Source organism: Branchiostoma floridae, chromosome 14 (genome assembly GCF_000003815.2).
Source record: "Branchiostoma floridae strain S238N-H82 chromosome 14, Bfl_VNyyK, whole genome shotgun sequence".
In the NCBI taxonomy this organism is placed as follows: domain Eukaryota; kingdom Metazoa; phylum Chordata; class Leptocardii; order Amphioxiformes; family Branchiostomatidae; genus Branchiostoma; species Branchiostoma floridae.
Window position 1 is genome coordinate 3,466,207 of NC_049992.1, and position 15,216 is coordinate 3,481,422.

Consider the following 15,216-nt stretch of genomic DNA (forward strand, 5'->3'; position numbering starts at 1 on the left):
TCATCATTGCTCCTGCAAAAGTATTGAAAGGTACATGATAGTCGACTGAAATAAAGTAACATTAACATTAACGTTAGCATTTTCTTCCAGTTCCCCGATGTAGATGTGCGAGGGTGAGTTTAGAGAAAACCCCTCGGCTAGGAGGGAGTCTACGATGTAAGCCTCGGTTTCTTTTGAACACCTTTTCCCTCCATTACAAAACAGGTTTTCTTTTACAATGGCGTCTTACTTTTCATCGGGCACTCCATCAGCTCATTGCAGCACGGCAGCATCGTCATTCTACTGCTTACACTATTGGTAACGTTCCGCACACAGAGGTTCCACGATTTCGAGATGTCAGGCCGGATTCCATTGGTTTTGTGTTTTCTAACAAAGAGTTTGCACTTGACGTCAAGGCCACTATGCTGGTTGGTGGAACCTGAAAGAGCCTAATAATATAGATGTGCCCCATATAATACTTTTGGAGGTGTTTTCGTGAATAAATGTTACTTTTATTACATGTGCAATTTCGAATTGTCCGGGCAGCTTTCAGGTATCTCCAATCAGCATTGCGGTCCATACTAACGTCATAATTCACATCCAAAAACATCCAGTATCCTCACCACTGCGAGCTGTACATAAGGACTGCACCGTTCCCACGTATGCATGACGAAATACGTCCGTAGGCGCTTATATTTATCTTTCTTTTTCAGTATTTCCTGACGAACCAATAGCTGCACAAAGCAGTGGACCTGACACCATTGGTAGGACCCTGTCGAAAAAATTGCTGACGTGCTTTGTAAATTGAATGCAATTTTTCAATTTCAGTTAATGTTAACCTGCACATCGGATTTGTGTAATGTGCCCCATGTAATGTTCAGGTCACTGGTATAAAATATCACTAGATTAAGCAAGTAAGCAGTAAGCAACATGGCCCCACCTTAGAGACATAAGGGAGAGATCTTGAATAACTCCGTTTGTCTTGAAATAAAAGTTTAAAGGCATGATGGAACGCTTGTGGCCTTTGCCACCCTCCCCGACCAGCAATTGGTGTGGGGAGGAGATTATGGAAGCCCCGGTAAACTAACGAGATGGCACCTATCTAACCTGCTTGTGGCCCGGCCAAGCACCTTAGTAGTCATATCAGATGGCATTAGAATGTGAGAATCACCATATTGTCCATAGTCATTGATCACGTTATTCCCATTCCAGGCTCCACCATCTTCAGTCACGGGCAATTCACTGATGAGAGTGGATGGTACCCGATTGGTACTGCAGTTTTCTTGCTTTCCAAGCAAAACTCGTACATAGTAGTGTGTAGCGCAGTAGTATTTTGGGGACTGATAGTGCGTAACGCAGCCAGCCATTGATTTTAGGAGCTATGTTGAGCAACATCGATGTCACCGTTACCACCACCTCTTTTATCTTAACCACAAACATGGTGTTATCATAGTCTTCATTTCAGTCTATGCTGCGTCTGTAATTATCATCATCATCATTTTGCCATTTTCTGCATCTGCTCTATGACCCCACAATATTTTGCATCATCTCCATCATCTGAACATCTTCTGCCTTATCTCTCCATTATCTGCGTCATCACCATCATCTGGCATTCTTCTGCATCATCTCAGCATCTTTTTTATCATCATCTAATGATCTTCTGCATCATCTCACCATCTTCTGCATCATCTCACCATCTTCTGCATCATCACACCATCGTCTGTGTCGCCTTACCCTCTCCTACTTCGTCTCTTCATCGTCAGCATCTTCTCTATCATCTCAACATATTCTGCATCATCTCAGCATCTTTTTCATCATCATGATCTTCTGCATCATCTCACCATCTCTGCATCGTCACTGCCAAGATATTTCCTCCCTTCTCTATCGTATTTACCTCGTCGAATCTGCTACTGAGTCGCCATCTTCCACCACTTCCTGACCTTCAACTACAAATGCTGCTCAAACATTGTGGACAGCAAAGTCTTCATCGACTGCTGCTTAGTCTTCGGCTTATAATTCGCTTGACTTCCCACCTCATTAGCAATATGTTCCATTTCAAAAATACCAAATCAAAATACTAAGTGGGAGCGCCGCGAATCGGAGGTACATAGTAACAGAGAAACAATGACGAAATTCTCATTTCTACGCTAAAACATGACAACGGAACTGAGCAGACATGACTGGCCTCTTCTATACATTCCTATATACCATTCTGTCTGACAACCCCCCTCCCCACATCCAGTTTGTCGTCTTTTGCGTCATGGCGTATCCCCATCTGTGGTAATTGAATACGACAAATTGCTAAATGTATCTAACGTGGGCGACTTAATGGAAGCAATCAGGAAGGATCAAGGGAGTATCGGAAACCATTTTTTAAACATTTATGTGTCCCTTTCCTTTTGCACATTTAGGAAAATACTTTTTGTTGCGAGATTTTATTAATTTTTTCTACACTCCTTTTATCTTTCCAGATACGAATATTGTTTTAATGATGTTAAACATCGCTTGCTTGCACCTTGAACATGTATTGAATTTCTAACCTAAATAGCATGCTTTCCCCATAACTTCTTTCCTTTTGTTTCAAGTGACAAGATAAAGAAGCTCTTTGGTACCTTCCATCGCAACAGCTGCAATTTTGAGTTGCAAAATAAGTAAGACATGTGGCGTTAACATTAACGTAAAGTCATTCTTGTTCAAGGCTGAAGTCATGCCTGGTTAAAGTAAGAGGCTGCTTGTACTAAACTCACGCTTTTATCTATTCTTTGATGATTAATGGCTATTTACTTTAGGTGGAAGCTCAACCAGACGGATCATCAGGCCCGGAGGTGGCACAGGGATTGTTGTTGGTATGGTCTTGATTGCCAAACCATTTGTAAAAAAATGCTTTATGTTCACTCTACTTTTGTCTAAATGCTTGTTTATATTTGTTAACGTTTTGTGCTGTGTTTTGCACTACGTCTGTCTTTATAAGTTTTTTTTCTAAATGCTGTTACTTCTTGTAATTAGCCATTGGACAGGAACTTGCAGGTAAAACTCATTCGTTAACGTTAACAGTAATTTCTGTGTCGTGTCGTTGCATGTCACTGCCGCCACGTTGGTTCATGGATGGATCCAATATGGCCACTTAATGCACATTGATCCTTTTCACAACTTAATAAGAGTCTGCCTATTTGCCAATTTTAGCTTCTCATGAAATAATTAAGATTCGAACAAACAAAGAACCAATAAGTGGACACTTTATGATAGAAAAGAAAGAACACAAAAAGACATTGGGTTTAACGCACCAACATGGCGGATGATAAACTATGTAATACCAACGTAAACAGGTCCGTTCAATGACTGGATGGCAACTTCGTTCCTCTTCCCCAGGAGGTGTCACTAGCGGTGGCAGGCAGACCATCACACATGGAGGGGCCACAGGCACTAGTGGTGAGGCACTACTGAGGCGTAGAGCTTAGCAAGACCTTACTGCCACTTCTTCTCCTCTACTCATGTGCAGTCTTCTTTCCCACAGGCTTGACCTACACCGCCTCTTGCTTGTCCATGGTCACCTATCTGATCATATTGCTTTGTGTGTTTGCATGTGTTAAGCATGTTTACAAAAAATGCTACCAGTCGAAAACATCAAGGCTGGTTTAGATGGGACGCTTGCTTCTGCCATGGTTTGTTTGAGTTATGTGTTGGCTAAACCGTTAATGTCAATGATCGAAACATTTCCAACACTCTAGTGAAAAGACAGTGTCTAGATCTAGCAACTCTGTTTCATCGTTTCAAAACTTCGCTTTGGACTGAAATGGACATAAAGACAATGAAGATACAGATGAATCATTTCTGAAGTGAAATGTTAGTCTTGTTTTTTGTCATGATCCATCTTGTCCTGTTCCAAATTCGCTTGGTTTGGCAAATCATGGCACTAAAGCTTGCATGAGGTCTCGCTATTCTTCTGTCATTGTACTCAGATGTGTGAAATGTTAAAGGCGTCAAGCTAACAAAGTTTTTCATGTTACAATTTCCTTGAGTACAGGAGGTGGTGTGACGCATGGTGGAAGCAGACCCACATTCGGAGGAGGTATTCTTTGCACTTATTACAAAGATAACCATTGATATTTTTAAGCAGTGGACATTTATATATGACCTCACTACGAAAGTCGATAAATCACATAAGATGCAACCATTCGAGAAAAAGGCAAAGAAAAGGGATAGACTAACCACCCCAGCTAGATGGTAGGTAGGAAATCATGTTGGGAGTGTACGTCAAAGCACACCAGCATGTCCCCAATCAGAATGCCTGAATGGGAGGATGGCATGAAGTCAGTACAGTCATTGTGTTCAAAGTTAAGTACATAACGCATTTTCAGCATGGCTGCATTGCCATTGAATTCCAAGTCATGATGATGATGATCGGCCTTACTCGGGCTCAGTTCACTAAGCTTCTGACTCATCTGAGGGACGAGAACTTCTAATTTTTATGTTCTTCGCATCAATCCATAGACGTGACCCCGGTTCGCATCCCGTCATCAGGAGGCCCGTCCGGTCTTCTCAATGGAGGTAACGTCACAGGATTTGTGTTCCATTAGCACAAGAGTGGAGGGACGTTATATAAATGCTTTGAATGAAATGTCCTGTACTTTTTTATGTACTTTTTTATTACTCATAGAAAATACTCTTTTACGATATGTTCTTTGCAATACGTACCAAGCCAAGACAGGGTGAAGTCTGTCAGCTTTCAATGCCTTGTTGTTATTTTCCAGCGCCCGTGATGTCAATGTCTTGTCTGTTGTTGTTGTTTTTCAGCTCCGGTGATGTTGAACTTCCCCGCCCCTCAGTCCGTCCAGAACTACGCGGAGGTCCAGGGTACCGTTCCCTCGGGCATGCGCAGCTTCACCATCTCCTTCCACATGAAGTCTGCTTCCCGCCAGCCCGGTACCGTCTTCTCCTACGCAACTCGTCAGGAGCCGCACGAGATAGGATTCTTCGGCGACAGCAGGTTCGCTTTTCTTCATCCTATTCCTTCATAATATTTGAGAGTTTAAAGGGCATAAAACACCAATGACATCAATATTGAAATGCTCTGAGGTTACATTCAGCTATGATACTGCTTATTAACATAGACATCCGTAAAAAAATAATACGTTTACCTCCAGCTCTTGGGCGACTTTTGATGTAGGGTTGGCTGCACGTTACCTTTTGGCTTGCTTTCTCTGCTGTACTACAGCCTTGCGTCCCATCTCATAGGCAGGGGCACCCTCATAAGTTGGACCCTCAGTCTTAATGTCAAAGGCTTTTATTGATACTTGGAGAGAATCTTTGTATCGCTTGTAAAGAGCGATCGATTACGGGAAAATAGCAAAGCCATATCCTCAGATGACCTATGTTATTGATATAAAAGGTACGATGCTTACATACATTATCGACTGGAGGTCAGGACCAGGCTAGTACATATTTCACTCCATAGAACCCTATCAAAGATGGCTTGTTCTAAGTTCTCAAAATCGGCACCAGAGTTAAAGAGTAGCATGTTGAGTCCAAGATATGTTCTGTGCTCTGCGAAGTAACTTTGCGTAGGTCTAATCTGTTTTTCAGTTGGCATAAGTGTACGTAAATAGCTGACTAGTATTTACCTCCCCACAGGTCCCGAGACTACGCTCTCATCGTGCAGAACCAGCGGGCGACGTTCAGCATCCCGGACCTGCACGACGGCCAGTGGCACATGGTGGTCCTGACGTGGCGGAGCAGCGACGGGCAGTGGACGGTGGCCGTGGACGGGCAGGACCGAGCGAGCGGCCGAGGACTCGCGATGGGCCGCACCATCCGGCCCGGCGGTACCTGGATCCTCGGGCAAGATCAGGACTCCTTCGGAGACAGGTTCGTGAATAAGAAACCGCCTTTGCAATGTTTTGATACCTGGACATACAGACGTTTGGTTGCCAGGGTGTGGTTTTGTTTTAAACGGTTTAAACCATTCCCTTTGCCATTGGTTATTCAGTGTCGGAAGGCATGAGCCAAAATTTTGCCTAGCACACCTATACTCGATAAGTGTGTAATTGGTTCTTTAACAGTCAGGGATTTGATGTGTGAATTGACGCTTATGTCTTCCCATACATGTACATAGGGCTTTCAAAGGCTTCATGTGCCTTCCGAATGATAATCCGATGGTTGTACTTCCATTGGTTCCTTCATCAATTCTTTCACTCATTCCCCCAGGTTTGAGGCGAGCCAGGCGTACGCGGGAGACCTTGCTGAGTTCCACGTGTTTCGGGACGTGCTATCAGACCAGGACCTGCGCTCCCTCTACACGCTGCAGAAGACTGGTGACGTCATCGACATGAGGACTAGTCAGACGAACGTCCGCGGCTCAGTCAGGCCAGCGGCCTACTCAGGTCAGTTTATTAGAAAATGTGACAAATACATTACACACTCGTCAGACTCTCTGGCAGCGTTGCTGATATTGGAGTCTTCAAGTAGAGACAGACAAATACACAAGCCTGGTCAGTTACTACACACCTGGTAGTAGTATAGGGAGGAGACTGTTAGTGTTCAGGTATAGATCTAGATCTATTGTTCATGTTGGGTGTCAAACGTTTTGGAAGTACAGTCGCTGTAGTATTCTAAAACCTTAAGATTAAGGCAGAGTCGAGTCTAGGTACAGCCGAATCCATTGTCTAAAGGTATTACAGAAGCGACTAGCAACCTAATAACACATCTTCATCTCTATTTCAGCTTCACTTCGTTTGTCGTTTGGTAGAGAAGGAGTTATTTCCGGTGGAACAGGTGGTATGTATATAGTTAATACTAGATTTCGAATATAGAATTTGCCTTTTTTTCTTTTTTGTTTGTTTGTTCAATGATTGGAGAAACTTTTTGACGATTCCAATATGCAAATATTTTTCTATCCAACCCCAGGGATCACGTCGAATCTTCCTAGCGGCCAGACACCGGGTGCCGGAGGTACGTATTGAAATGTGATATGCAAGGAACTAAACCTAATCGAAATTGCTTAAAAAGGCTTCTGTATTTGCATGAATGATAATCTATATTAGGAATCGGCATTCTTAACACCAGATTTCACTCCTCTACCCTGTAGGTTCAGTCTACATGATAACCTTCCCCCAGCCCGGCTCCACCCAGAACTTCGCGCGCATCTCCAGCGACTACCCGTTCAACCCCAGCTCCTTCACCGTCTCCTTCCTCATGCGTGTCCCGTCCGGCAAGCCCGGGACAGTCTTCTCCTACGCCACGGAGCAGCAGACGCGGGAGGTCGCCTTTCTGGCGCCGCTGAACAGGAACACGTACGCCCTCGTGGTCAACAACCAACAGGTAGGTTTTCGTTGTGGATACAAGTAATTGTACCAATCCACAGTACAGTAGAAGCCAGTTAATTGCACACCGGATAATCGCACACTTCTGTTAATTGCACGAAATCCCCAAATCCCATGGTGGTAAGGTTCAGCTTAATAACTTCGCTTTGTTGCACCATTCGGATAATTGCACGAAATACACTGGCAAATGGGGTATGCAATTAAGCGGCTTCCACTGTATAAAGATTGTTGTAGAGATTGAATTGTTTTTGAATATTGTTTACCTGGATGTCTAACCTTCATATACGCAGCAGGTAGTTTGTCTGTAATCTCCGAGCAGATCCTACGGTAGCATAAGGTATTGAAAGCTGGCAGAGGAGTGTAACTGACCTAGGAGTGCCACGGTAACCAATGCACACCCCTCGGATGGCTACAACCCTTTGCCATCTTTTAATACTCTCGTATGCAGCCTTAGGATCTGCTTGGATATTACTTTCTTTGCTATGTTCTTCTGGTGTCAACTCTGAAACATTGTTACCCACACAAAACTACAGTGATAAAACGTTTTTATGTATATGTGTCCTTCTGTTTTGCTTTCTTTTCCTCTGGGTGGGGACCTCGCACTCATAGTTAAACTTTGTATCTGTTATGTATTGATGTACTATTGTATTTAGCTATGAGTTTCTAGTCAAATGTTTCATTTTTCATGTCAAATATTTCATTTTTTATATTTTACAATTGTCGGCGAGGATTTAATTTGCGCAGCTTGAATCCGTCGTCACTTTATCACTGTGCATTTATTTGTACCATTTGCTGTCTATTTAAAAATTAAGGCTGACGTCAACATCCCTGAAGTGCTGGACGGCCAATGGCACGTCGTGGTGATCACGTGGGAGAACACGTACGGCCAGTGGACGGTTCACGTGGATGGACAGCAAAGAGCGTCAGGGTCGTCCCTAGCAACGGGCCATACCATCCGGCCCGGGGGTGTGTGGACCCTCGGCCAGTCACTCGGCGACACCGCTGGGTTTGATCAGGAGTTCTTCACCGGAGACCTGTCGGAGTTTAGGGTGTTTGACACCGCCCTCCCCCCTGAGAGCATGAGGAACCTTTACACGTTCGAGCTGCCGGGATCTGTCATCAACTGGCGGGACCTGAATCCCTCCACCCTCACCACAAATGGTAGAGTCAGCCGAGTGCCGTATAGACGTAAGTTTTCCATTGACGTTGTTGTAGGTTTAATCGAACCATTTGTAACATTCACAGAACGGAGACTTGTCTCTGTCATGTTACCTCCATTACTCTTTAAACATGCAATGAACCTATTATCATTATTATAACTAGTCGTCAAAAGATGAGTATAATACTTTTTACTGAATAACTTTTAAAATTGTAAATGTCGTTTTGTATTTTCCATGTTATTTTTGTATTTTTGTTATACTAACTTATAGCTAAGAGGTCAAAATTATATCTGGCGTTATAGTTAACAATGTGTTTCCCTCTTTTTCAGTATCAACCAGTGTTACTACAGGTCCAGGCGGTAAGTTTCAAACTTAACATTAGCGTGTCCTATCCATCCACTTCAGTGACTTTCTTAGATGACAATAAAGCCTTTGCATTCGTATCTATGACGTTTCTTGTTGATCTTTTCATTGCCTTTGCAAGTTTACAGCATTCATTAGCATACAGTTCATATGTTTTTTTCGTCTTCATTCCACAGGAACGCGGGTTGTCTTCGGCCCGTCGACTGGTGCAGGGCCTGTTACTGGAGTGGGACCTGGCACTGGTCAGTCTAAATACTATTATTTTGTTACTTTGTTTATCTGTACATTAAACCCTACCAACACAATGGAAGGGGGACCAAAACAGTTGATTGCTCACCTCTACAACCTTTTTTTCGGTACTTTAAATGCGTTGTGCATTTTCACATTCTAGTTGAGCAGATGTATATTTCTGCATGTGCATACATGTATATACGAATTGCATACGCTGATTTATGTTTATGCTACATACGTTGCCGACGATAACATCGGTTTTTCTAACAATCTATGGTTTATTGCCCCCCCCCCCCCATAGGAAGCAGACCAAGCATCCCTACTGATGTGAGGCCAGTGATTTCTCAAGGTGACAAAAATATTAGCCATACTTAATTCATTATAATAATACATAATTTACTCTTCTGATTACATAATAATAGCCGTATTAACACCGAACACACTTGAAAGTTCATCTGTGTCAAACTTACCCAGATTTTAGACTGATCGACCCCAGTCTTTGTAAAGGAATGGGCAATCCACTGCTTCAGTAAAGTCACGTTATGTAAATGAGGAATAGATATACTGAAATAGTATGAGGGCGTACTTAACCAAACATACTACTTTTTAAAAAGCTATAAAGCATCTGACCATCTTTATGATCATCATCATCCCTCTGATGCTAGTTTACTAAGCCCTTATTTGGTGTTACTTGACCGAAAGTACCTCTTTCAATACTTAAAAGCAAACGCAGCACTAAGTGATCTTCTTGAACATCACCAACCTTCAGATCTTGATTCACTGATCATAAGCCCTTATTTGGTGTTTTCAGCCACGCGCATGCTCTCCTTCCCGGCACCCCGTTCGGTCAGCAACTACGCGCAGGTGGTGGGCAGCAGGACCTTTAACCCCTACGCCTTCACCGTCTCCTTCCTCATGAGAACACCGGTGCGAGACACCGGCACCATCTTCTCCTACGCCACCCCCCAGCAGCCTCACGAGCTGGCGTTCGTTGGTCAGGAGGGGTCACGTGACTACACACTCGTCGTCAACGGCGAAGAGGCCACAGTCAGCATCCCACAGGTATGTAGCTGCATATATACTACATCAAGAATCAATCCCTGTCGATAAGAATGGAACTCGTATGTAGTCACATCATGCTCTCACTGACGTTCGTTTGGTTGTCGACGACAACAGGAAAGAATGAAAGTATATTCCAAAACTGCAATGGAATTTTTATGTGCTCCTAGTGTTATGTGTGAGAGGTATAATATCCATCCTACTCGAAGTAGATATTCATTTGCATGTGTCATTTTTCGAAGTAGTCCTTGAACGTAGTCGTTATTTCTATCAACGCATTCAAGGAATATCTACCTTTCGACATTTAGTCAGTTGCCTTCATCGAGGCTCTTTGAATTCTGCTATTCCCTTGACATAGTGCTTCGTTAAAAAAAGAACAGTCTGCTATCCAGCCTTCAATAAATCATATTAAACTTTGCCTTTAGTTCTGACTGCTTGTTTCCCCACACCAGGTACTGGACGGGAACTGGCACGTGGTGGCTATCCTGTGGCAGAACTCGGACGGTCAGTGGCGCGTCATGGTGGACGGGCAGGAAGTCACCTCTGGTACCGGCCTCGCCAGGGGACACACCGTCAGGTTGGTTTAGTTTTCGTTAAAACGAGCTTGCGCATGCTTACCTACCGGTTGGAAATGTGTTCAAGATGGGTGGAGAAAGGGCGCGCATGTTGCCACCCACCCCCACACCCAACCACCCCCAACACCAAATCGCCGTGCGTTCTTTAATCGAAAAAAATACGGCAACTTAGTTTCAGTTCAGTTCAATCCATCCTCGCATCCACGCATCGCAAAATGAAGCTCGTCATCCTGTATACCAGCATCACCCGCATTACCTTCTTCAACAAAGTTCATCATAGTTGACCAGAATTGGCAATATAGCAATACTGGCCGTTACAAGAAGGCACAATTCAGCCTTCGATTGCATTGCCGGTTATCTATAAACGTTTTCCGTTGATGTATTTATTCGTGAATGTGTTGTCCGTAGGTCTGGCGGTACGTGGATCCTGGGCCAGGAGCAGAACACCATGGGCGCCAGCTTCCGTCAGAACCGCGCGTACGTGGGCGACCTGGCGGAGTTTAACGTGCACTACAACACGTTGCCTCCCGCCGACATGACACGGCTGTACTCGCTGCAGTACCCGGGCGACGCGCTGAGCTGGAGGAGCGACACCATCAGTCCCAGCGGGCCTGTAGGGCTGCGGACCTACCAGCGTAAGGCGTCATTCATAGGTGCCCTAAATAATGAATGTTCAGGTACCAGTACAGAGCTTCAGGCACTGGTCTGGATACCCACATGTAATGTGCACTTTTTTTCATAACGTGTCATGTTTGCAGTGAGACTCACCCATTTTTAGTCTCAATGCGAGATTAGGAAGGAAAATTTCGTTCAGTTTCATTAGTCGGTACACTGGACGATTATCTAAACGATTTTATAGGTACTGTACCAGTAGAGGTGCGCATCCTAAGCTGTAGGACAGGTATATTGGGTGACCGTCGCTTTTTTAGTGTTAAAGTGTAGCCTCGTCTTGTTTTGTCAATAGTCACACGTCATAACGTTCTGTTTTGTTCTCTCGCAGCAAATCTCCGCGTGACTTCAGACAGCAGAGGAGGTACGTAAACTTACATGAACTCATGTGCATTATAACTCTTAAGTTTTCTGCAAGAAGTCAGAACAGTTTATCTGCTTTGCCTTTACCTGAATCTCTATTCTGCACTTCACAGGTGCGCGAGTGACTTTCGGTGATTCAACAACCGGTACAGGGACAGGTCCGTCTACAGGTGAATGTTGATGTACTCTTTTTCAATTGCCGAAACATGGACTAAGATGGCAAAGTCATGTACAGTGGAAGCCGCCTAATTGCACACCCCATTTGCCAGTGTATTTCGTGCAATTATCCGAATGGTGCAACAAAGCGAAGTTATTAAAGCTGAACCTTACCACCATGGGATTTGGGGATTTCGTGCAATTAACAGAAGTGTGCGATTATCCGGTGTGCAATTAACTGGCTTCTACTGTATAGTGTACACCTGGTGAACAATGATTAAAACACACACACAGAAATATCTTAGTGGAATAAAGAGGGAATCATCTAACTGTCGACATTTTAGTCATTGTTTTCTGACTGTATGTATTTCCGTTTTTGCAGGGACTGGAACAACAGGAGGCAGCGTATCCGTCCCCACAGGTATGTTAAAGTTCACATATTGTTTTGACAAGTAAATCCCTTTAAAGTGATACAGTACTGGTAACTGTTGACAACATAAAAAATGTTCCAGTAACGATTTTGGTGGACCTCATTTTTAAAAAATCTTTGCAGGAATGTTCGTCATGAACTTTCCGGAGCCCGCGTCTACGGACAACTACGCTGAGCTGAGAAGCGACAGTCCCTTTAGTCCGGACTCCTTCACCATCTCCTTCCACATGAGAACACCAGCCAGAGATACCGGCACCATCTTCTCTTACGGCACCAGGCAACAGCCGCACGAGATCGGCTTCATCGGAAAGAGGGGATCTCAAGACTACACCTTCATTGTTGACGACCAGAAATCTGATGTCAGTATTCCCGAAGTTCTGGACGGCCAATGGCACATCGTGGCCATCACGTGGAGGAACTCAGACGGACAGTGGAGGGTGATGGTGGACGGAGAGGAGAGAGCTTCCGGATCCGGTCTGGCGCGAGGCCACAGGATCCGTCCCGGCGGCACGTGGATTCTCGGCCAGGAGCAGAACACTGTCGGCTTCCTGCCGGGCTTCCAGCGGTACCGGGAGTACTCAGGAGACCTGGCGGAGTTCCATGTGCACAACAAGGTGCTGTCAGCCGAGGAAATGCGGCGGCTGTACACGCTGCAGTATCCTGGGGACGGGGTGAACTGGAGACGAGCGACCGTCACACCGAAAGGACGCGTTCTGCGGAAGCCCTATGCAGGTATGCCATCCTTATTTAACTACCAAAGGACATTAGAATGGGAGACCAGATATGTTCGTAGGTTTCATGATCAAAATTCATAGGTAACCGGAAGTCTTCGGGAGTGACTTCACTTAATCTGGGTTGGGCGCGATGCAGACGTCCTGGCACCTGTGACCCACTAATGTATTCAGACACATGTCATATGGAAGTGCGTACGGTTTCCTAGTCCAAGTATTGAAAATGTGACAATTGTTAAGAACAGAAATATAGGCATGAACACTTTTCAGGCTAACGACACATTTCCAAACCGAGGCCTGGCCAGTCAGTTTGTGGAAGCCAAATATAGAAATGTATTACGTAAAACTATACAAAAATAATGTCGACGACTATTCTCTTTATGTCTTTTGGTGTAGTTTGGTGTCTTTTATATCATAGTTTTCGTTCCAAAAGCTGCTCGTCCGGGCTCCTCTTTGGAAATGTGACGTAGACCTTAGTGTGCCTTTCGTCTTACTTATACCTTTTTATATATATAGTAATGCATTGAATCACCGTGAGACGATAAAGTTTGTTTTCCTTTGATTTCAGCGACAATGCGTGTGAGCGTGGACAGTAGAGGCGGTAAGTAAAACGACATTCGTTAAAAAAATCATCAATTTATTGTTACCGCTGTTGTTCTTTTTTTGTACCTTTTGTACCTGATGTTACTCTAGCCAATAGTCCTATTTTTAACAGCGGTTATTTCTGTAGATACTTGAACAATGTTGTTGACTTGCCGTTTTTAGGGCTACAAACTTTTGTGCTATATTTCACAGAGTCGCGTGTGATCTTCGGCGATACAGCTACAACAGCAACTGGCACAGGGACCTCAGCGGGTAAACCTTTAATGAGCGCTCGTCCTCGTTCTATTGCGCAAAGATACATTGTGTGGATGGCGTATGTATGATAATAATTATAAGAGTTTTTCTTATCACAACATCTATCAGTACAGTCTTGAGTGCAAACTTAATTTTCTATAACTTACCTGATTTCTGTTTTACTTTCAGGAACACCGATAACTACGGGAGACAGGGGCTCTGACCCGACAGGTACGTCATCGTAACTACCAGATAATGTTCTCTGGTTGGAAGTTCATCTTTGGAGATTTAACTGTGGACAGAAACAATTCAGTAACTACATACATACATCGTACATCCCCTTTTCTACAGGCATAATCCTCTTGAACTTCCCCGAGCGATCTCCTGACAACTATGCTGAGCTGAAGAGCGACAGTCCCGCCAGTCCGGACTCCTTCACCATCTCCTTCCACATGAGAACACCAGCCAGAGATACCGGCACCATCTTCTCTTACGGCACCAGGCAACAACCACATGAGATCGGTTTCATCGGAAAGAGTGGCTCTCAAGACTATACCTTTATTGTTGACGACCAAAAAGCTGATGTCAGTATTCCAGAAGTACTGGACGGCCAATGGCACGTTGTGGCCATCACGTGGAGGAACTCAGACGGACAGTGGAGGGTGATGGTGGACGGGGAGGAGAGAGCTTCCGGTTCCGGTCTGGCACGAGGCCACAGGATCCGTCCTGGTGGCACGTTGATTCTCGGCCAGGAGCAGAACACTGTCGGCTTCCTACCGGGTTTCCAGAGGTACCGGGAGTACTCAGGAGACCTGGCGGAGTTCCATGTGCACAACAAGGTGCTGTCAGCCGAGGAGATGCGCCGGCTGTACACGCTACAGTATCCTGGGGACGGGGTGAACTGGAGACGCGCGACTATTACTCCGAAAGGTCGAGTAACACGGAAGCCTTACGGGGGTAAGCCACTCGTTGAAAATCGGAAGGCCATGTCTATTGGTGGTCTACATTATAAAATCATCAATGCATTGAAATTAGAGCTCATCGATCCTCAATTAGCCGGGTCGGGGGACGATACAAACTTTATGTCACCTTTGGCTGAACTTGACCCACTATTGGACCCGCTGCTGACTTCACGCTTTGATAACTTTAATGTTCGAAATATTAAACGTTTTACGCGTGAGACCTTTTCCATCCCGAAAAATGTGATGAATCAACGAGAGACGATAAAGTTTGTTGTATGTTTGTTTCAGCGTCAATGCGTCTGAGTGTGGACAGCAGGGGCGGTAAGTAAAAAGACATACTACCAAAGTTGTGAATTTGTTTACCCTTGCTATTTTTCTACTT

At 44.5% G+C, this 15,216-nt stretch overlaps 2 protein-coding genes across 2 annotated transcripts in view; both read left to right on the plus strand.

Annotated features, from left to right (window-relative positions):
* LOC118430907 overlaps nt 1-3,437 on the plus strand; it is a 30,232-nt gene extending 26,795 nt beyond the window's left edge. Inside the window, exons 5-6 of the mRNA XM_035841937.1 lie at nt 2,769-2,825; nt 3,349-3,437. Of these exons, the coding sequence (XP_035697830.1) occupies nt 2,769-2,825; nt 3,349-3,437 (146 nt within the window). The remainder of the gene's footprint in view (nt 1-2,768; nt 2,826-3,348) is intronic.
* A 1,936-nt stretch (nt 3,438-5,373) lies between these two features.
* Nucleotides 5,374-15,182, plus strand: LOC118430908. Its single transcript, XM_035841938.1, has 22 exons — nt 5,374-5,399; nt 5,611-5,844; nt 6,184-6,359; nt 6,700-6,753; nt 6,883-6,927; nt 7,064-7,296; nt 8,111-8,486; nt 8,788-8,817; nt 8,998-9,063; nt 9,354-9,401; nt 9,864-10,114; nt 10,564-10,688; nt 11,095-11,321; nt 11,687-11,719; nt 11,832-11,888; nt 12,257-12,295; nt 12,428-13,036; nt 13,604-13,636; nt 13,831-13,890; nt 14,062-14,113; nt 14,186-14,829; nt 15,123-15,182. The coding sequence occupies exons 1-22, from the start codon at nt 5,374-5,376 to the stop codon at nt 15,161-15,163; spliced, it is 3,459 nt and encodes a 1,152-aa protein (XP_035697831.1). The 3' UTR covers nt 15,164-15,182.
* The last annotated feature ends 34 nt before the right edge of the window (nt 15,183-15,216 follow it).